The 21,790-nt window shown below is 32.8% G+C and overlaps 1 protein-coding gene across 6 annotated transcripts in view; it reads right to left on the bottom strand.

Annotated features, from left to right (window-relative positions):
• Window positions 1-2,817: 2,817 nt before the first annotated feature.
• The window catches only part of LOC124412515 (protein kinase C and casein kinase substrate in neurons protein 1), a 48,457-nt gene continuing 29,484 nt past the window's right edge, over window positions 2,818-21,790 (bottom strand). For 2 of the 6 annotated variants that reach the window (XM_046892449.1, XM_046892450.1), the window contains exons 2-11: window positions 9,543-9,934; window positions 8,546-8,734; window positions 7,999-8,019; window positions 7,334-7,345; window positions 6,526-6,752; window positions 6,295-6,415; window positions 5,648-5,758; window positions 4,841-5,010; window positions 4,356-4,516; window positions 2,818-4,270 (exon numbers count right to left, since the gene is read on the bottom strand). In XM_046892449.1, the coding sequence (XP_046748405.1) occupies window positions 4,158-4,270; window positions 4,356-4,516; window positions 4,841-5,010; window positions 5,648-5,758; window positions 6,295-6,415; window positions 6,526-6,752; window positions 7,334-7,345; window positions 7,999-8,019; window positions 8,546-8,734; window positions 9,543-9,905 (1,488 nt within the window). In that variant the 5' untranslated portion in view covers window positions 9,906-9,934 and the 3' untranslated portion in view covers window positions 2,818-4,157. The remainder of the gene's footprint in view (window positions 4,271-4,355; window positions 4,517-4,840; window positions 5,011-5,647; window positions 5,759-6,294; window positions 6,416-6,525; window positions 6,753-7,333; window positions 7,346-7,998; window positions 8,020-8,545; window positions 8,735-9,542; window positions 9,935-21,790) is intronic. The other 4 variants (XM_046892454.1, XM_046892451.1, XM_046892452.1 and 1 more) reach the window with 4 other exon arrangements.

Genomic DNA, 21,790 nt, shown 5'->3' with positions numbered 1-21,790 from the left:
CGTCTCACTTTGCATGCACACTAACAGTAGTGAGAATTTTGTTAAAAATCTGCAGTCTGTTTCAATCAGAATATGAAATATACTCAAAATTCGTTGCTTTATAAAGTAATAAATAAAGATCAACTTATTCTTATTCAACTAATTAAAAAACCAGAAATCAGGAATGAACATCATATACAAAACTTGGTAAATTCGTGGAAACAATTAAAATAAATTACTGTGTACATTACTATGTTCTTATATTTATATTGCTTGATATTTGTTGTCGCGATTCCTTAATCGTTTTTACAAGTTATAATATTAATTTTTTCGGTTGAAATGGCATAACTTTTGCTTGCAGATTGTTTCTCTCGCTGATACATCTAATCATATCCGTACACAAGTTTAAGAATAGTTTATTAATTTGTTATTTAGCTACCAAAAATCACTTGTGTCGAATTTAGTAAGTATTTTGAACGTACAATTCTCAATTTCTCAGTAAAAATAATTTAAGGAGAAAATGAGCGAACCGACTTATCACTTGCTGTGAAATACAATTTTGAAATTGAGCATCAATGAGCAGATGAGAGCACTCTATATTAACAGGATAGAAATGTTCTAAAAAGTATGAATATCAAAATTTTTGAAACGATATGAAAATTTGACGAAAATGTAATTACATCGAAGCACCACCTGACGCATTATTAACGGAAATGAAAAGGAATTCGGTAATAGATTATTACCGAAATTCATAATATATACATAAATTCTCACAACACCCGTTCACTCTTCATTTTTCGTTAATTTGCTACAAAGTCACTCCATCCATAGAAACAATTAAGATTGTTCGAAGATTTTTTAACCGAAGTGAAAATTTCATACATAAAACTTGATTTAGATTTTCCCGGAACATTCTCCTTTTATTCATACCCATAGTTTGTTTATGAAAAGTTATGTACCTTTGGTGTAGAATGTATAATATTTTTAGTCATTTGATGACACGAAATAATAATGCATATTGCGAACTTAATCAGGAAGGACACCCCCATAAGATTCAAATATGCGTCCTAACGGATCAAACAAAAATGTAAAAAGTAATTGAAAGAAGAATTATGTATATGCCCAATTTAGTGTGAAAAGCAAAATAATGTAAAAATTAACATCTTTGGGTAACGAGTATATTATCTGTGAATAATAAACTAAGAAACTTCGAGTTGGATAACAGTGAAAATAACTTTCTCAAGTATAAAATGCTGTTGGATAACAATGAAAATGACTTTCTTAAGTATAAAATGCTGTACTCTAAAGTTTAAGGATTCTTTATCACAGTTATCATTCAACTGATTTAGAAATAAATGGCGCGTGTTGATTTGAGTGACGGTTACCAGCTACAGGGTGTATCCGTTCTATATTAAAAAATATTTTATTAAACTACATACCTATTTTTAAATATTATATGTAATATTGTAAACGAATAGTAAAATGATGATGATTGAGAATGAAAAGTTAGTTAAAATAGATATGTATAAAGTATATATCGTTTGTTCAGATAATTTTACTTACATTGGAATAAATGAAAGTTAACAAAAATACTCACCCTAATTTCATTTTACTGCGTTCATACACGAAATGATACACATTGATTAAAACTCTGACGAGTCTGAGAGAAGCATTCCACTCTAAACCGACCTACGTACAACCCTAACCATCAGCGATTTCTTTTTATTTTTAAGCTTGGTGTAATGCACAAAAAGAACATCTTTTACGGAGTTTTAGATTTTTCGAACTACGGTTTTCATTGTTATTGCTTCAAAAAGCACAGAAACCCAATTTTCGAATTAATAGCCCTTGTCGATTGGTTTCAAATTTTTCTTATGAATTCTTTGCTACAAATCGAAAATTTTGAGGCCAAGATGGAAGTGGGCAAGCTTTTTCTTCAGAAGCTACAGGCGAAACAAGTAATTGAAAGGTGAGAAAATTCAAATGAAACGTAACTCGAAAAAATTCAAATTTATAAATCAAATAAAAACGCTGATGATGAGGGTCAGACATAGGTCGGTGCGGTGGATTGCTTGATATACATAAATTAATTCAGTTGCGGTTCAAGCTCCGACATTCATGCAACGCCATTATTTCACTTCATGATAAAGTTTAATATATTTATATCATCTTATTTAAGACAGTAGTTATTTTTGAAAATATATTTATATATATATAGTATATATATATATTTTATATAGGTCATTTATTAGATATACATTATAATAAATTTTATACACAAACTAAAGCCTACATAACAACTTCATGGAATTATATATTTTTTACTGACAATATATAATTTTGGTAAACTACCGAAATGAGCGTGTTATATTAAATCGGTCGCGAGCTAGGTCTGAAATCCTATTGCTTTCTACTTTATTTACATAAATACCTATATATACCTTTTATCGTATAACGCGTACTTTGTTCACGTAGAACAATCCAAGATTTTCACTTCATTTTTTATTTTTGTTTCCTGTTTCTGTACTTCTAATATTTGGCAACTATATGCGTCGTACATACGGAACGATAGCGACTACAGCAAAAAAAAAAAAAATATTTACCAAATATTTCTCAAGTTTGGTGATATAAGGTTTTGGTCATTTTGTTTTCTTATATAAACACGAAATTTGCACAATTATCTCCGTTTGCAGAACCAACTTGTGGACTAATACAGATAATTACATTATTGTTTGAATTTCCAAAGTAAGTTGAGTCCCCGTTTTCTCATATGAGCTCGTATTTTTTCCTTCTTAAAACCGGGTTTCTCAATTCAAACTTTGATCATCGATCTTTTCATTTACGTACCTGGACGGGAAACTAAATTCATGAACGTGATTGATTAAATGATAATAATTGCACAACACGTATAGTTTACGAGAATATTATGAAAAAATTACATAGATACACATAGATGCACCAGTAAAAGGTGGAATATCGAGTTCTGGCCGAAATGAATGATGTGTATGCATTTTACACGGGATTATTCCTATCAGCAAAAATATACACTGGCCAACGAACACGACAGAAAATCTTAAACATCCCTCTACTACTTCCATGTTGGAGAGAAAGAAACTATAACTATTACACGAAAATTATGTTTCGATATCTCAAACGTAACGGAATAATATGATACTTTTAATTATCCAAATGAGCGATACGTTCCGTGTTTACTTGTATTGGGGATCATTTTTGTTTTCCTTGTGTTCCGTAAATTATCTCCTGTAATTTAATTCACTTCACTTATACATTTCTGTTATACATAATAGTTATAAATCATTATAACTTATGCACTGCCGTGCATTTTTTCTGTTTCAAGTATTATATGTACAATGACACCATTTAGATAAACGTTAGATTTTTAATATAACAATAAATTAAATATAATTCTCATTACTTCTGCCAAAACGTCCTTAATTAATAAAACAATAATAATAATAATAATAATAATAATTATAATAGGTAATAATAAGTCACGAAAGGTATGACTATACATTCAATTATTTAATTATTGTTTAAACTCTCTTCAAGAACCTAGAATTTGCATACGTATCATCGCTCAATATTTTTTCCACATCTAGTAATGGATTTTTTCACTACCCTACTACCTCGAAATAGTTGCAAGAGAAAAAAAAATAAAATACAAAGAAAAATAATTAGAAAGAAGATTCATTCTTCGACGAGTCTAGCTGCAAATATATAAAATACCTATCAAGACGAAACGAGAAAGATTTTTTGATCTCTCAAAAATTGTCAATTTTACAAGTTACAGCACATCCAACCCTCACACGTCGGCATTCAGAAATTAAAAACGAACTTGTAAAATCATCAAAGTATATTGTTTCCTTTCATATAAAATATAAACAACTTTTCGGCCTCGAGGCATCTCAGAGACATATGGATTTGACAACTTTACACGAAAGCCGTGAATGAAAACACCATGTACTTTATACGTTCTCCTTCTCTCGGCTCCTCGCCCAATTCACACCAGGAAATGCATTGAAAAAATGCCAATACTCCCCTACACATCTGTTGCTATACATATTACCAATTACTTCGGCATTAATCAGCAACGATTCTAGGCCGTTGGTACGGCTTTAAATTTTATCAACGAATTGATTTGGTGTTTAACTCATATATTACTGAGATACAAGGTCTACGTAGTTGGCAGGATAAAGTCCCACCCTACCGTCCTTCCTCCCCTTGCACCAACCCTGCTCGTCCTCGTCTTCCAGTTTTTCAAACACGTCACCTGTAACCATGACGAAAATTCGATGATAACACATTTCGAGGACTGAATTTTCCACTTTCGTTAAATCTGAAGGTATTTGTCACACCTTGTTTGAAGCTCAATTCGTCCGCTTCGGCACCTTCGTAATCGTATAATGCTCTGACAGGGACACCAGGTTCCCCATTGTCGACTAGAGGCTCACCACCATCTTCATCCCATTCTTCCTCTTCGAATGGATTAGATTCTTGTTTTACACTGGTTCCATTTCTGTACGTTAAAAAAAAAAAAGAAACAGACACATCAAATTAAAAAATAATTACACAGCATTTTCTACGTAAATTAACTCCCGTGAATGTTTACACAGTTTAAGAAGATTATTTTTAGTCTCGATCTAAGAGACTACAGTTTCTAATTAGATTCCAACGATACGAAGAAATTTACTTTCTATACAATTTGAAGAATCTCGTCGGTATGAATACTTGTCTTGTTAATCTCTACAATTACCAGGAAAAACACACACCGAATGAGAGGGATAAACAAGAGTTTCTTTGATTAATTTTTTTCTCTTTTCTTTTTTTTTTATTCACTAACGTGATAGTTGCAGTCCTGTTCACTGTGCTCGTTTCATGGTTGTTCTTTTCCGAGGTTTGTTTGCTCGATGAGTTGATCGTGTCGATTTTGGTATCTGGAAGCGGTGCGTCTGTTGGTATAACTCGTCCGGCAGGTTTTACTCTGGCTTTATGGTTGACAGGCGGGAACTCCTGTTTGAGAGAAAAAGAAAACGAAAAAAAAAACGCAAGAAAAATAACAGTTTGTTACAATTCATAAGAAGAATGAATTTTCTTCGTTACAGAATTTTTTAAAATTATATATACAACCACCGGATTTCCGGCGTTTTGAATCTGACAATAAACTACGGCAGAAATGAAATTCTGCATTAATAGAATATATCTTTGAAATATCATCGACTTAAAGTCTTGCTATTTATGCGTGAAAAAAAACATATTATCGGCATTTATGTTACAAAAATTAGACTTATCATGGGATGATCATGCGCATGATGCAGATATTCGCGTAAATAAAAATCGAGACACATAAAAACAATTGATAAATTATGAAAAAGTTGCACGAATCTGGGAAAAACTTGCGGTTACTTGTGTGACTTTCTTTTAAATTTTTCAATCCTTTAAATTATCGTACACGATGCAATATCAATTAACTGAAAAGTATATCGTTAATACAGTCATGCTGTACCTGAATTAGAGAAAATAAAAAAAATTTGTACTATGTGATGACGTGTTTTTGGTAAGTCGTAAAAAAAAAAATGGATCAGGGAAATCACATATATCGTGCGAATAGAATAAATAAATGAATAAATAAATAAATAAACAAATTTACATGCAGATCTTCACCAACAGGGCGTTGATTGATGAGAGTGATGGATCCAGCAGGTAATGCCTCCTTCGATTTAGACCCTTTGGTGATGTCACGGAACTCCTCCGTATAATCCTGCATAATAGCAACACCCACACAATCACATGCATGCATTCCAAATTTTCAGTCACTCTAAACTATTATAATAAGTAGCGAGATGCAACTATATGCTCTGTTAGAGGTAATTAAATAAATAATTTGATACGGAATAAATGAATACATTCCATTTTAGTGCAACGTATTAATAAATATTTTCAAAAAAAAAAAGGCTAAGCCGTTTGAAAATAAAAATTAAATCGGAACGATTAAACAGTGACTTTTACACACCGTTAAATTATACAAGCACATTATATATAGGTATATTTAATTATAAAAGTGAACAAAGAAAATTAAATTGAATTTCGAAAACACAAGAAAAAAAAAAGAAAGAAAAAACAACAGTATTAATCCCTTCAGTAGAATGGATACATCACATGGATATTAACTAAGGTACAATAATGGAAAACTCAAATGTATCAGCGAAACACGTGTGAGCAGATATTACATAAACATGCGAGCAAAAAGATAAATTTGCGAACGGGTTTATCGCTGTGCTGTAAAAAACGACGTACCTCAAATTGCGGCCAATTCATTGCCATATTGACCCCGTGATTATTCGACCACCATTTCAAGTCTTTTTCGTGCGCAGCATTGTTGATTGTGTGATAAAATTCTTCGTATATTTGAGGGAGCCTAAAATTAGAAAATTTATTTATGATCGAGCAGTAAACTAAAACCTCGAGACGTTGGCAGACCAATCGTCTTTTGAATAACCGGAAATTATAAAATAAAATTATCCTTACACCGGATCCTGTGATATGTTAAGGCATTTGTGTATTCCAAAAAGAACATCTTTGAAGAACTGCAGTCGTTGGGCCTCCATCTCTTGACATTTTTCAAAAACTTGCGTCATGTCTTCCATATATTTAGGATTGTACTGATTTATTTCAAGAAGAGACGCCTCGTATTTTTCTTTCGACTTCTGTACCTCCTCCTTTGTTTTTTGTACACGATCTTGCATTTTTTTAACCTAGTACAAACAGAAGGCTGATTATATATCTGCGAAAACACGGTTTTCGATTTTTGTTTTTTTCATAAACCCAGTACATTATAACGTTACATTTTCACTTGTTAAATAAAACGACTATTCCAAATCAATGGCAAATTGATACATTTTTATTCACTATATATCGAAACACTCATAAAGTTATGAGAACTACTTAATACCAGTGAAACTGTATCGTTTATTTATACCTATACAACAGTTGCAAATTATTTTTTGTACCAATGGTGCATGGGCAGGAACTAATGTTCTACTTTCTTCATTTCTCTCTTTCTAATATCATATAATAGAAAAACACAACAAGTATAAGAATAAATTCGAATTTTTTTTTTACCAAGTACGTACAATTCGACGGATGCATAGGACATATTTTTACATATTGTGTAAGAATAACGTGCTCCTGGACAAATAACAATTGATATAAGTAAATAATGGAAAATAAGCGAAAAGAAAATATGAATAAAAAAAACCATCCATCACTATAGGTATGTATAATATTATAATAATAAACCCGAATGTGAAAAATAATTTTATATAATGCTGCTTACCAACAGAGCTCTCTGCGAGGCAAAAAAAAAAAAAAAGAAGATATATATATATACTAAAACGCATGCAGCATGCGACAATACCTATGCATACATACAAACGCAACGTCGCCTATCTTAGAATTCCTAAGGCACTTTCGCATTCTGAGGCCCCATGCACCACATCCACATTGTGCCATCTAAAAATTTCGTCGTTAAAGACTTCGGAGTATATAACGCGCGCAATTTCCAATTAAATTTCAAATAAAAAAATTTTCGATTATAAACAAGTAGAGTTTAGTATGATTCCAAAAAATTCTGAACCCATTTCCTTGAATTGGTAAAGTATCTCTTAAAGTAGATAGCGGAAAAATAAAATAATAATAATATATCCGACGGCAACTATATAAAGTATTTTTAGTTATATTTTTCAAAAATTTCCAAAATATTGCTACGACGAAACAGGCAACGAATGAAACTTTTTACACTACTGAATCAATGTAAATAATTATTATGAAGTTATTCAACATTATTGAAAAATAGAGCACACGTGACGTGGGGTATGAGATAATAAATGATCACACGTTAAATAGATAATAGGAGAATAAAAATTGAGAACAAGACTTGACATGCATTCTTATTCGTGGATTATACACGTTGTATGATACGCAACAACACGATTCACATACGTTTTCCGAGCCTCGGGCAATCTGAAAATAATTAAGACTAAAACAACTGCTAGTCCACACACCTTATTATGTATATGTATGTACATTCATTGGATAATATTAGTTTTTCGTTTAGGGCTGAGCGTTCTATCATCAATAATAGGGAATAAAATAGCGAAGATGGGAATGAATTTTATCAAACTATTATTAACAAATCTATATGCATATAAAACCTTGATATATGGGTATATTAAGAAGTGAGACGTCAGTGTAATTCGTAATCTTATCATCGGCATATCCAAGTTCATCGATCATTACGCTTCGATAGTCATGTATAAGTTATATCAATATTTTATCGTCGCCATATTGAGCTGTTGAGGAAAACTGCTTGCGTCCAATTCGCACAATTTGGCGAATGGATTTATCGCGAGGAATTTTCTTCAAGCTCAATCGAGAAATCAACTTGCCGGATTAACGTTATTTTAATCAAAGATTTAATAAATGAATACACAATCATCATATGCGCCTTAAATTTTATATGGTTCGTATAAAAATCATCGGTTTTTACCTGATCAGGTGAGAGCGAACTATCTGCGGAAGCGTTTCGTTCCATGTTGGCCGCGGTTCTTTCCGTTTTACAACTGTTGTGATACTCGGCCTTGGCTTTTTCGACTTTTTGTAGTAGCTTTGCCCACGGTTTTTGAGCCTTTTTAAACGAGTCTTCCATCTCTTTTCGTTCCCTCAGCGTAATCATTGACTGAAAAATGTTTCTTTCTTTTCACAACTTCATTTATATTTATCGTTTTTTTTCCCTAAGAATAAAGTTGAAACGAATTTTCAAACAACGTTTTTTTTTCTGCTATCGTTATCAGCATGCTTTTAAAATATGGATTCATCGATGTATATACATTAGGGTGGCGCCAAAAAACCGACTATTTTTTTTTTTTGAGTCTAGTGTGACAAAATGTTAGTTTTTGATGTTTCAAGAGCCCACTCCAAAGGACAGCTCAAAAAAAAAAAATGTTAAGAAGTCGCTCCAAATTTTTTTAAATGTAAAAAATCGTCAAAAAATTAAATTAAAAAAATTGTATTTTCAGTATTTTGTTTGATTTTTAATTCATGTCGTGGTGTATTGTTATCGATTCTTTTATGAAATTTTAATATGAATATTAAAAGATCGCTCGGAAAGATCGAGAGGAAGCACCAAAAAATTGAAAAAAAATTATGAGCGACCTTTCAAAATTCAAATTTTGAACTGAAACTTTCGGAAACTCATTTTTTTTTGTCTATAAGATTATACCGTAACGAGAAAAAAAATAATAAAAAAAAAAAAGAAAATCGATTTTTGACGATTTCTGACGTTTTAAAAAATGTGGAGCGATCTCTTAAAATTTTTTTTTTGAACTGTCCTTTGGAGGGGGCTCTTAAAACATCAAAAACTAACATTTTGTCACACGAGACTCAAAAAAGAAAAAAATAGTCGGTTTTTTTGGGGCCACCCTAATATACATATATATATATATATATATATATAATTCCGATGTAAGTGACGAAAATTTTCTCACCTTGTGATAAGTGTCTTTCTGCCACGTTTTCACCTGCTGTACAATGTCGTTGCACAAGTTGTCTTTAACCCGTAAATGCAGATCGCAGAGTCTGTCCGACTCGACGAGAACGCCTTTCCACGCGGCTTCCGTCGTTCCATATTCGGGACCCTTTTCAATCTTGTCATTCCAATTCTTGGACCAGCTCTTGAGCGCTTTGGCGTAATTTTTCTCAATCTCGGCCCGCTCTTGAACCAACGCAATCAGACTGTCGCACAACTTGTGTCCATCCTCAATACGTTTTGTCGTCCGCTTATAGTTCCCCGGTTCCCAAAACGAGTCCGACGTTGCTATCAGCATGTTGTCGTCGCTGTGATGTGACATCCTAGCCTAGAGCAAATAGCCCCTTCCTCCTGGAACAGAGGGAAATTTTTTTATATGTATATACATATACGTACAAAGTGTTATTCTTATAAAAGTTCCGACTGACGCACCGCGCGGTTAAAATCAAAGTTACATAAACGTTTCAAGTGTAACATAGAAATGAAATTTTACTGATTAACTGCGAAATTTGTCAATTTTAATAAATCAAATCTCGAAGTAAACGAAATTAATTTCACACAACGCGATGTCGATACAATAAGCTTATTTATATTCTCGCATATTGATTGGCCCAATTTGCGAAGCCGTTTCAAGTCGTGATACATTTTCCAAGAGAGATTAAAAGACGCGAACGAGTGTCAGAATTGTTCCTGTCTTGGAACGTCGACTTTCATTTTTCGATGTGCGAAGTAGATACGCTTCTTCTAAGATTATAAATAAAATAATACATCACTTGCAATTATTTATTAATTCATTAACTGAAGTCACATTTCTTTATAATTTCTTTATAATAAAAAATAATATAATTTTTTGTATATAATTCAAACACGAATCTCGGTTATGATTTAAACGTCGTCTATATCTGCCTATGCAGTTGAGATATTTATGATACTAATTATATTCGTAATGATAATAATAATCCTCCAAAGCGATCCGTGCATACAGGAATGGGGGGGGGGGGGGGGGGCAAAGAATGCAGCCGTGCTAACGATCGAGCAATTGTGCCTAATTGTGATCACTTTCGATACATCAGCTGGATCCTATATATATATATATATATATATATATATATATATATATATATATATATATATATATATATATATATATATATATACAAGTTGTGCGCTCAAAATCATCGCTTTTAAAAGTTGTCGCCGTACAATAAGAACAGACTGCAAAACAGAGATAATTGATTCAGAAAATCTTTCACGCTTGACTGATTGATAAAACTTCAAAAAAAAGATGGATATATATTATACGAATAACTCGAACGTCATTTCCGTACCTGTTTCCTGTTATGTTGTCAAGAAAAAAAGGGATAATTATAGATATAAGCGGCGCCACAGTGACTTCTTCTTCTTCTTCTTCTTCTCTCTTTATATGCGCAGTGAAGAAATTGAAACTGAAAGTAAACGCGACCTCAACCTCGGCCTACGGTAGGTACGACACGGCATAAATCAGTGCGTGTGCATTGCGTGGCATGGTTATGCGTGCCTGCACATTATTCGTGCAGTACGAAGCGAGACTGGAGGCTGCTTGTGCACAAGGTGAAAACCGACGATAAAAATGCATGCGCGTGCATGGGTGAAAAGGGATAATTTCCTGGATTGAATTGGATTCAATCGGACAGTTGAATGATGAATAATAATAATATATTAGTGAATATTTGTATATGTGTGTATGTATGTATATATTAGGGTGGCGTAAAAAACGGACAATTTTTTTTTTTTTTGAGTCTCGTGTGACAAAATGTCAGTTTTTGATGTTTTAAGAGTCCACTCCAAAGGACTGTTCAAAAAAAAATTTTAAGAGGTCGCTCCACATTTTGTAAAACGTCAGAAATCGTCAAAAATCGATTTAAAAAAAAAATCTTTTATCTCGTTACGGTGTAATTTTATAGAGAAAAAAAAATTAGTTTCCGAAAGTTTCAGTTCAAAATTTGAATTTTGAAAGGTCGCTCACAATTTTTTTCCAATTTTTCGGTGCATTTCTTTAGATCTTTTCGAGCGACCTTTTAATATTCATATTAAAATTTCATACATTTTTTTTCTTTTATTTAGTGAGAAAGAATCGATAACAATACACCACGGCATGAATTAAAAATCAAACAAAATACTGAAAATATAATTTTTTTTATTTAATTTTTTGACGATTTTTGAAATTTTTTTAAATTTGGAGCGACCTCTTAAAATATTTTTTTTGAGCTGTCCTTTGGGGTGGGCTCTTAAAACATCTAAAACTAACATTTTGTCACACGAGACTCAAAAAGAAAAATAGTCGGTTTTTTTTTGCGCCACCCTAGTGTATATATATAATTATATATATGTATGTATGTACAGGCGAACGCCGATTTTATGCTTTTCTCTTCCTCACCTATAACCATATCTCACTCTCTATAACCGACTATAATCATTCCGCAGATCTTTCTCTCGCTCTGTAGTGCAGCTAAGTATACGCCGTAGTTTCTCGGCCTAGCTTCGCAGGTACTTTCATAACGGCATTCCGTCGAGGAGCTCGAGATTCCGGTGCCAAGAAACGTCCTTGTCTCCGGACGCATATAACCATATAAAGCAGAAGTCGGTTCTGCCGAGTCGCCACCACCGCGTTATGCGAATTATAATGTACATTGTTTTAGACACTTGCGGAAACGGTGTAAAAATAATGCGAATATGCGCCGAGATTTGTCTTGAGTATATATATATATGTATATATATGTATGTATAAAGATCTTTATTTATTTCATATCATTGAATCTAAGAAAGAAATCAATAAATAAATAAATAAAAAACAACTCTTGCATTCGGAAACAATTTTCAAACTTAAAATTTTTATATTTAGTTACAAACAATCTATTATAATTGTTCCACTTTGGCGACGAATGTATGGAGGGATCGTTGATTAATTGAAAAAAGGATCAGTCATACCCCACCAGTACCAAGACAACGCTTGGCTACAACAATGTTGGAGCAAAGTAGACAGGAATAAAGATCGCAAATAGCGAGGGGTGAAGATGATTAATCGAGGTGTAACCGTCCACGTCGTGCAGACGACAATATTTTCACGATCAATCATATCGAGTGTGGGGCGTTACGTATACAGATATATACGATATACACAATCCAGCCGTTAGTAAAAAAACAAGTGGAAAAACATTCGTGGAATAACAAGTAATAATTGAGGAGGAAATTAGTTTTCAAAGGAAAAAAAATAATATATTTTCGGTACACATTCGACACAATGAGACAAAATCTGCACGTAGATATATAAGACATATATATATATATATATATACACGCTTTTCGGTTACTGCAGCACTTTGAAAGGTTCAAAGGGACAATTAAGAGACGCTTCTCACAGTTATTAGACGATTCTAGAATATGTCGGTAAGTATTGAACATTATACTTGCATCCCAAATATCGAAACGATGAAATTTCAAACGAACAGCAAGTCAAGTGCAGACTTTCCACCGCTGGAGTAGTTCTCCATCCTTTCACCTGCACATACCTTACACAATGTATGCGCGTGGTTTTCATACACTAACATAAATTCACGTTATTAGATAGAAAAAGTACCATGTGCATAATGCAGGGTAAATAATGCAAACAGACTTTAAGACAAAAGAAATAAAATGAAAAATATATATACTCAGGTACATTTTTTATAATATTTCATACAGACACGGGTTGCAAATAAAAATTATAATATTTTACGCGGTATAAAACGAATTGGTAAGACACAATGAGTAAAAATATAACCTCAGATTTTTCAGCGAGAGTAATTTTCCGCAGACAATCCAGTCATTTATCATAAATGCGTGGTATCTTATAAACGATTAAGTACTGATAATAAATAGTTACATAATTTTTCTCGCTCACGCGGTGATGTCATTTTGAAGAGTCGATAAGATTTGACAAGTTTCACTGTCAATGTTGTTACACCCGTAGTATGATGAATTAAATCTAAGACGTTTATATTTCGATATGATTTTAGAAATAAATTATCCTCACGGAGTTTGTTAAATATCATAATTAAAAACTATCCAAGACCCGTTATATAAATACGAATATTTCGCGTATAATATATGAATACTGAAATACTTCCATAGTAAAGCATAGAAAAACGAGAAAAAAAAAAAAATGGTTTTAAAAACAGATTAAGATGTTTTTGAAAAAAATATATATATCGTAAATTTTCAAAACACGGTATCGAGAGCCTTCGAATAATGGCCGTAGAAGGTGCGAAAGGCTTGACCAAGGCTTGACCAAGGCAAGGCCGTCCAGCATACCTGTGCGTTTGCGCCTGCCCACACGTATTAAAAAATTGCGTAAGAAAGAAGAATCCCAAAGATGCGAACTCAGATTGCAATAGGCTTGGAACTAGATATATATTTATTTTTTAAATAACCAGCGCGACTACCGCCTGGGAGGGAATCGGAAATAAAGAATGACGCGGTCAACACAAGTGTATTTTACGTTCGGACGTGTTGGTTATTGCATTATAACTGCGGCAAGAAAATGAATGCGTGGGTGCTGATACAAAGCCTCTTACGAGACTTCGTCCAGCATTGCATTGGATCTGCAGCAACAGCCTCAGAGAAAGATTTTATGAATCCGTGGTGTGCACATAACCTACATTGGCGCCGAACATATGTACGTAAGAATAACTGAAGAGATGATCCGGTTCTAGAAAGAAGTTATGCTTGATTACGACGAAGCACGTACGTTCATCGCCTTTTATTTATACATTCTTTTATTTGGTACGAATTTGTGTATGAATTTTAATTCTATTAAGCACAATGAGATACGATCAGCTGATTACTTTTTTCGCCGCCATATTGTCTCGTGTCTGGTGAACATACGTTTCGAGATCATTGACCTAAAACCAAAAACTTTCTGTTTCTGCATTGTACAGATATATTTCTTGTGAAGGAAAATTCAAGCGTCCAGTTATAAGCAAACAATAAAGCTAAACTGTACAATACATTCAACAGGGTGCGTCATTTCCGAAGCGATAGTTCCGAGCAGAGTGGACGCGTGACTAGAATCGTGATACCTACGTACGTGGCATTACCCTCAACGATTTAATCGTGTGCGTGAATAAATGTGAGAGTAAAGTTACCAACGTTACCATAAAAAAAAAAAAAAAAAAAAAAAAAACAACAACAACAACAACAACATCAGGGAAAGAATCATTATTGCGCAATTTGACAACGATTTTCAAGGAATCGGCTTTGCAAAATATGATTATATTTTATTTATCATGGTTGACAAAATTTTATAAATTCTTCAAAGCCTGAGATTTCTTTTAAACATGTCTATATATACATAAATAATCAAGTCAGTACCACGAGATTGAGTGCAGCGTACATTCAGACGAATAATACAGAAATTCGTTGCTCATTAGTTGATAATTTTTTATTACCCTGACTTTCGTTCTTGGTGTGTACGAAAATCGGTAAGAAATACTTATACATATACGATTTTGGTGAACATATAATATAAGTGATGAGATACAGCAATTCTGATTTTGTTAATTGTTCGAACCTTCGCGTTTGTTGGACTAAAAAAAAAAAAAAAAAAAAAAAAAAAAACGAACGCAATTCTTTAGATTTTAGATAAATGTTCTTTAGCAATTGTAATCAGCAACGAATGCCGTGCAATGTTTGCCTGAATGTCGTCCGCACGGTTGAACGAGCGTCTGATTTACAATGGACTGCCATGCAGGTTTAATTTGTCAGGTTATGACGCATCGGAAGTGAAAATGTACACATTTCCTCTTGAGAAGATTGTTCGTAAAGAAAAATAAGTAAATTGAAAAGATCTAGCTCAACCGGTCGCTAATTTAGTGTGAACAATTTTTAATTCATTGTGTTTTATCGAGTGTTATCTTCATAGCTAATTACAATTTTTATTGGTGTTTTAAATACCGATAATAAACCAATTACGCGGTGCGGCAATTAATTAATAGCCTCAAGACTGATCTATGTAGGACGCTACGTCATAGATACCTTCTTGATTTTAACATGTCTCGCCTGCAAGGTGTCAGTAATATACATATAGAGACATCAACGAAAGGCTCGACAATAGCATCCAACAACCGCGTAGCGTAAATACCTGGTGTATTTTCGATTTCTAATCAGGATCTGTTGTTGAGGAGCCTTAGAGAGATAATGATGACGATGATGATCCCCCGTTAATCACACTGGCCCAATTTGTCGGAGGAGTAATCTGGGCTGCCAGCTGTTTCGCATTGTATCTATTGTACCTGTAGCCTACACAGCTGAGCTAGGAATGAAGAAAAGCGAGAAACAGAAACAATGGCTTCGGGCCGATAGTGTACACCCTTCTACACAAGTCCAACAATGGATCTTTTTTTAATTAGGTTGTACGTAACAGTTAAGGCGTAAAACGCAATTTTCTTTTTTTTTTTATTAATTCAAACAAAAATTATCTTTATCGAAATAAATTTTTATCTAATTTTTTATATGTTACGGAGACTGTGTTTTGAGTGAGAAATTGCAAATATTTTATACTAACTGAAATCAGCCTGAATGTATATATCGGAATTACAAACTGAATCATGATCTAAATTTAGAATATGATGAATGCATAATATCATTGTATATAAAATACACAGCATATATATTTACAATGTGATTTTAAATGGCAGTTTGAATGATACAAAAAATTCCGGAACGGATACATTTCAAAATGAAATTAAGTTATGTATTGTACAATCAGCCGAGAAATTTATTGTAATCGATATAAGGACATCTTCAAAGCTTAACTAATTCCGCACCTCATTTCACTCAGGATTATGAATCAACGTGGAAAATAATTTCTGTATAAATACTGTGCTAATAATAAAATTATTAACAATAGTGATAACGCTTGACGCGTTTATAATCGACGAAAGACGCATCGCTGATCCACGAGGGGCTTAAAATCTTTATCAATTAACGAATTAGTCCGACAAACCGTATTGTCATCAAAGAGATAATATAAGGAGATACCTACGCTCAAAGTGCGAGTAAAATTTATTATTAAATACCTACGTAAATTTATCTGATTGTCAACTGTCGGATTTTGTCAGTAATTTGTAATAGTCATCATCACTCTTTGCTGGGCAGCTGACACGCAATTTTATAAACCTAATGCAAAAAAAAACTAAACGCGATAATTTAGAAAGAAAGTTCACATCGTTAACAATTTAAAATTTGAAATAAAGCGACTGAAAATGGAAAATTGAAAAAGAATATACAATTATTAATAAAGAAATAAGACTTACAAACACTCTTCGACATTACAGAGAGCAAAATTGTCCCTCAAAATTCACGAATCGATTCCTGCTGCATTCTCATTCCATCATTTCCGTAACAAACGTTCCACATCCCAAGTCTTATAAATTATTATTAATATTACAGACAGAGAGCACCTCTTCGTTTTGCAAAAAAGCGAAGTATTTTAACCAACGAATAATTATTTGCGTACACAAAGGACGAAAATTGAAAGGTTTTTTTCACTTCGGAACGTTCCTTCCACCTTATATATATGTGTTTGTATATATATATATATATATATATATATATGTATGTATGTACATAGCGCGCCTCCCTTCTCAGCTATATATATACTCTCGACAGAGAAAGAATTCGTTTTTTCTCAAACCCCTTAGCGACTGCTAGATTTTCCCTTCTTAAGCTCGAAGAAAAGGGTCGGCCGAACAAAGTCCGACTTGAATCCGGACATATATAGGTATACGGCCCTTTAGTTATACGCTTGCAGAATGAATATCAGCTGCAAGCTGAAGAAGCTTTCCTACGTCGACGACCTCTTATTCAGGCTTCGCACATATTCACGCATGATGGCTCTACAGAAATTTGTGGGGAAAATAGGCCAAGCAGGAGGGTGTATTTTTGATCAAGTATGACGTAAATAGATCATACATATATAAATATATATTAGGGTGGCGCAAAAAACCCACTATTTTTTTTTTTTTTTTTTTTTTTTTGAGTCTCGTGTGACAAAATGTTAGTTTTAGATGTTTTAAGAGCCCACTCCAAAGGACAGCTAAAAAAAAATGTTTTAAAAGGTCGCTTCAAATTTTTTAAAATGTTAAAAATCGTCAAGAAATTAAATTAAAAGAATTATATTTTCAGTATTTTGTTTGATTTTTAATTCATGCCGTGGTGTATTGTTATCGATTCTTTCTCACTAGATAAAAGAAAAAAAATTTATGAAATTTTAATATGAATATTAAAAGGTCGCTGGAAAAGATCTAAAGAAATGCAGCAAAAAATTGAAAAAAAATTATGAGCGACCTTTCAAAATTCAAATTTTGAACTGAAACTTTCGGAAACTTATTTTTTTTTTTGTCTATAAAATTATACCGTAACGAGAAAAAAAAATGTAAAAAAAAAAATCGATTATTGGCGATTACTGATGTTTTAAAAAATGTGGAGCGAATTATGAATTTTTATTACAGGGGTGTAATCTTCAAGTACCTTATATATACATAGTACGAATGATCTTTGTTCAACTAAGTTTACTATTATACATCGTCGTAAAAGTTACATATTTAACGGGCTAAAAAGCTAGCAGGAAAAAAACTTTACGTTTACAGTATATACATGTATATATATTTACTAAAATACACTTGAGAATATTAGTGTGTTGAGAAGCAGATGAAAAGGTTCCCTGCTGGGACTTAAGTTTTATTTTGCCGGAGCAGTAATATTGAAATAATGATTTAAACTTTTGGTTGAAGGTTATTCAGCCGTTAACTTTAACGTGTATACCTATATAGTAATATTCGCATACATTTTCATATTTATAAGGTATAAATTTGAACTCCGTAGATATGATGAACATATATATAGATATATCTATATGTACATATAAATTCCAAACTGTATAAAGTCACGTCACGCTTGTGAGAAACGCCTCGAGTGGTGGATTTGAACTTTGATAATAAAAACAATAATAATTTCCTATAAAACTTAAAAAAAACCCTGCGAATTATCGACAATCTAATCTCAGGATCGATTTTCTTGTACCTCTTTAATTTCCTTGCTCTTGCTCTTCGGTTTTACGATCGAACAAGAACGGAATAAAAACTAAGAAACAAGATCAAGTGCTTATTACCTCTAGACAGGTAGCGTGGAGGGAATAACTTCCGGTCAATACGCGCCGCGAAATTGAAATTGAATGTGTTGCGGATAAAATCTCTACGTGGCAGCATGTCTGGAGGAAATAATGAGACCACGCCTTATACGCAAGTGAATGCGGGGTACATAATAAGAAACTAGAATGTGGTGAAACTTTTTTTTGCATATGTACTTGAGGAATATCAAATTGTATGAAAGATCGCGATATCGTATTTAAATTATCATTAAATTTAGGTTAGTGAATATTCATTCAACAAGAAGAAAAAAGAATAAGAAAAAACATTTCAAAAGAATAATCTGCCTGAAAAGTTTGTCTATACACAGGTTAAAAGAAAAGTTCTGTCAAAATATAAAGAAGATCGCGATCAGTTGATTTATCACTCTTATACATAAAAAAAAAAAAAGTCTTTTAAATACTGGTAACGTAAACATTTCGATGGAATATTCAAAATGAATGTTTCGACACTGACATAAGCTGAATTCTGTCAAAGAGAGGAGAATAAAAATAAATTCTTTTTTAGGCTTCCTCCCTCGATTTCAGCGTCTGTCGCTCCCTTGACGCACTTATATGTATAAAACTCAGTCGCTATTCTTGAACCTTCGTATATGCCGCAGGTATATGTTACATGCATGCATATATGTATACTTAAAACTCCTACGCACATCTCCAACGTATTATTACCTCAAGTTTAAATTTTCCGAATACAGTACTTCCGAATTCATCACGAGGAAGAAAATTTGGCGAAAAATTAAGCTATTTATGTATTTATTTATTTTAAAAAAAAAATTTTGTTTAATGCTCTATGATCATATTATTCAAGTATCCAAGCGAAATTTATTTCTTGCCCTTAGGGTGAAAATATTCTATACTGATCTAATATTTAATAATTGTATTTAAGAGAAAAATCTTCAGAGATTATTCAAATGTGTATGAGGGTATTATTATATTACCGTGTTTAGTCCGCGCCGACTCGCTGCAGGCACGTAATTTTAAACTTTTTGTTGGAACCACTTGAACGGATAACGACCTGCTCTGAATTAAATTGATTTAATTAACTTCTAACAACCGTTTCACGTTCGGTTAATATCCCAGTTAATTCTTTCAATTAATTAAAATATATATCAAACAACCCCCCAAAAATCCGGTAGAGTCATTATAGATGCAATTAAACAAATCTGAAGCTTTTTAGAAATTATTCAACAGTCCGGAACGCGATTTACCATAATGTAGATCTATATGAAAAAGCTGCGCCAGCAATTTTATTTAATTCTTATTCTTCCCTTCTGCTTTCTCTTCTCTTCTCATCACAGTTGAAAAAAATTTATCCAAATTACGAAAAATTGTCATTTAAATAATAATACATTCACGTTCAGCTTCGTTTCACATTCTGTCAAATTCTAAAATTAGGTAGGCGCGAAATTGTCGTACATGAACCTATATATATAGGCGTAAATAAAAAAAAAAAAACTGGAAAATATGTTGTCTACAAATTGTTTGTAAAAATATGCCATGTATATATAAATATATATAATATCATATACATGTTCTCTTTAAATCGAATCCTATTTCACAATGGACGAAAGAAAATAGCGAATCTTCAAGAAAAACAAACCCATAAATTCTTCCACCACTTTTAGTTTGCACAACGTATAATATATCCGCTGGCTGTACGAATAATTCAATACATTGGGCAACTATACAATATTTCGGCTACACATTTGAGTTCCACATTTCCAGTTTTTCCAGAACCTAAAACCTAGTTTTCCCTGAAATTTTCCCAATTTCTCCAGTAATTTACTAAATCCTAAATCATTCAGCTTGCCAACTCTATATTCGGTTAAAATTCAATTCGAATTGAGGAAAAATATAACGTAAAAAAAAAATTCAATTCGAGCCAATTTGCTTTCTCGACAAAAAAAAAGGTAAACTTATTGCCTAAAAAAATCATTTCTAACTCCCATGATAAAAAAGTGATATTTTCACTTTTTTCCATAACGAAATTAAAAATCCCCTTTAACAATTCCATCTTTTCCAGATTTTCTAGGCGTGTGACCACCCTGGTACACAGGGCGGTACACAATGAAAAAGTGAATAATAATTATCTATCACGTCTCACTTTATGGCTATTATAAATATATTATATAGATACGTCTGTGCGTTCCACTAACGAAGTCAATAAAATGTCAAGACTAATTATTCGAAATATATTTCGCAATATTAAGATTGAAGCTGTGAGATGAAACAATCAATGTGATAAGAAGAGAAAATGGGAAGACTAAAGATAAATATGGTCGACAAATGAAAAAATAAATGGCTCGACACTGTTGAGCTTTATGCAAGTGTTTCACGGATAAACTTTAGCGACCAAAAGCGTTTCAAGAGCAGGGCGTGAATAATTCAGCGGTCTGCTCTGTACACTCAGGCTTGAAAAGACAGAACAACGATGACAATGGGGCTCAACAATGTTATCGTTGCATTTCAGGTCACGTAGAAATTTGTCTACACAGTATTAAATCTCGGGCTTGAACTTGAACGGCGATGCGGCAAATGTGACAAATATGCGGTGAAACGCGAGAAAATTGTTCAAACATGTGAATTTATAAGATCGTAGAATAAGATCGTTTCCTGTGAAATTGAAAATGCAGCGAACAAGAAAAGGATCGTTAGATCTAGAATTAAGGCGATCTATCAATGATGAATTCCGAACTTTCTGTGCACAATTTCTCAACGGTTCAACTATTCCTTCATCGTTTCATCGATGATTCTGAACTGCAGCTAATACACTTAATAATTATATTAGTACATAAATTCTATGTATTCAAGGTTATTATCGCATGCTTGAGAGATCCGAGAGCCAGTCTGGAAAGTCTAGACTATTTAAATAAGACGATGAAAAAAAATTATTATCCGGTATTTGTGGAATAAAATTTAAAAATTCTTTTGCAATACATGACTTTCGAATAATTACACAATACACTGAGTCGTTTCATAAATTC

Source organism: Diprion similis, chromosome 11 (genome assembly GCF_021155765.1).
Source record: "Diprion similis isolate iyDipSimi1 chromosome 11, iyDipSimi1.1, whole genome shotgun sequence".
NCBI classification, from domain to species: domain Eukaryota; kingdom Metazoa; phylum Arthropoda; class Insecta; order Hymenoptera; family Diprionidae; genus Diprion; species Diprion similis.
The sequence above is the reverse complement of the archived record's forward strand: the minus strand, read 5'-3'. Positions and strand labels throughout refer to the sequence as shown.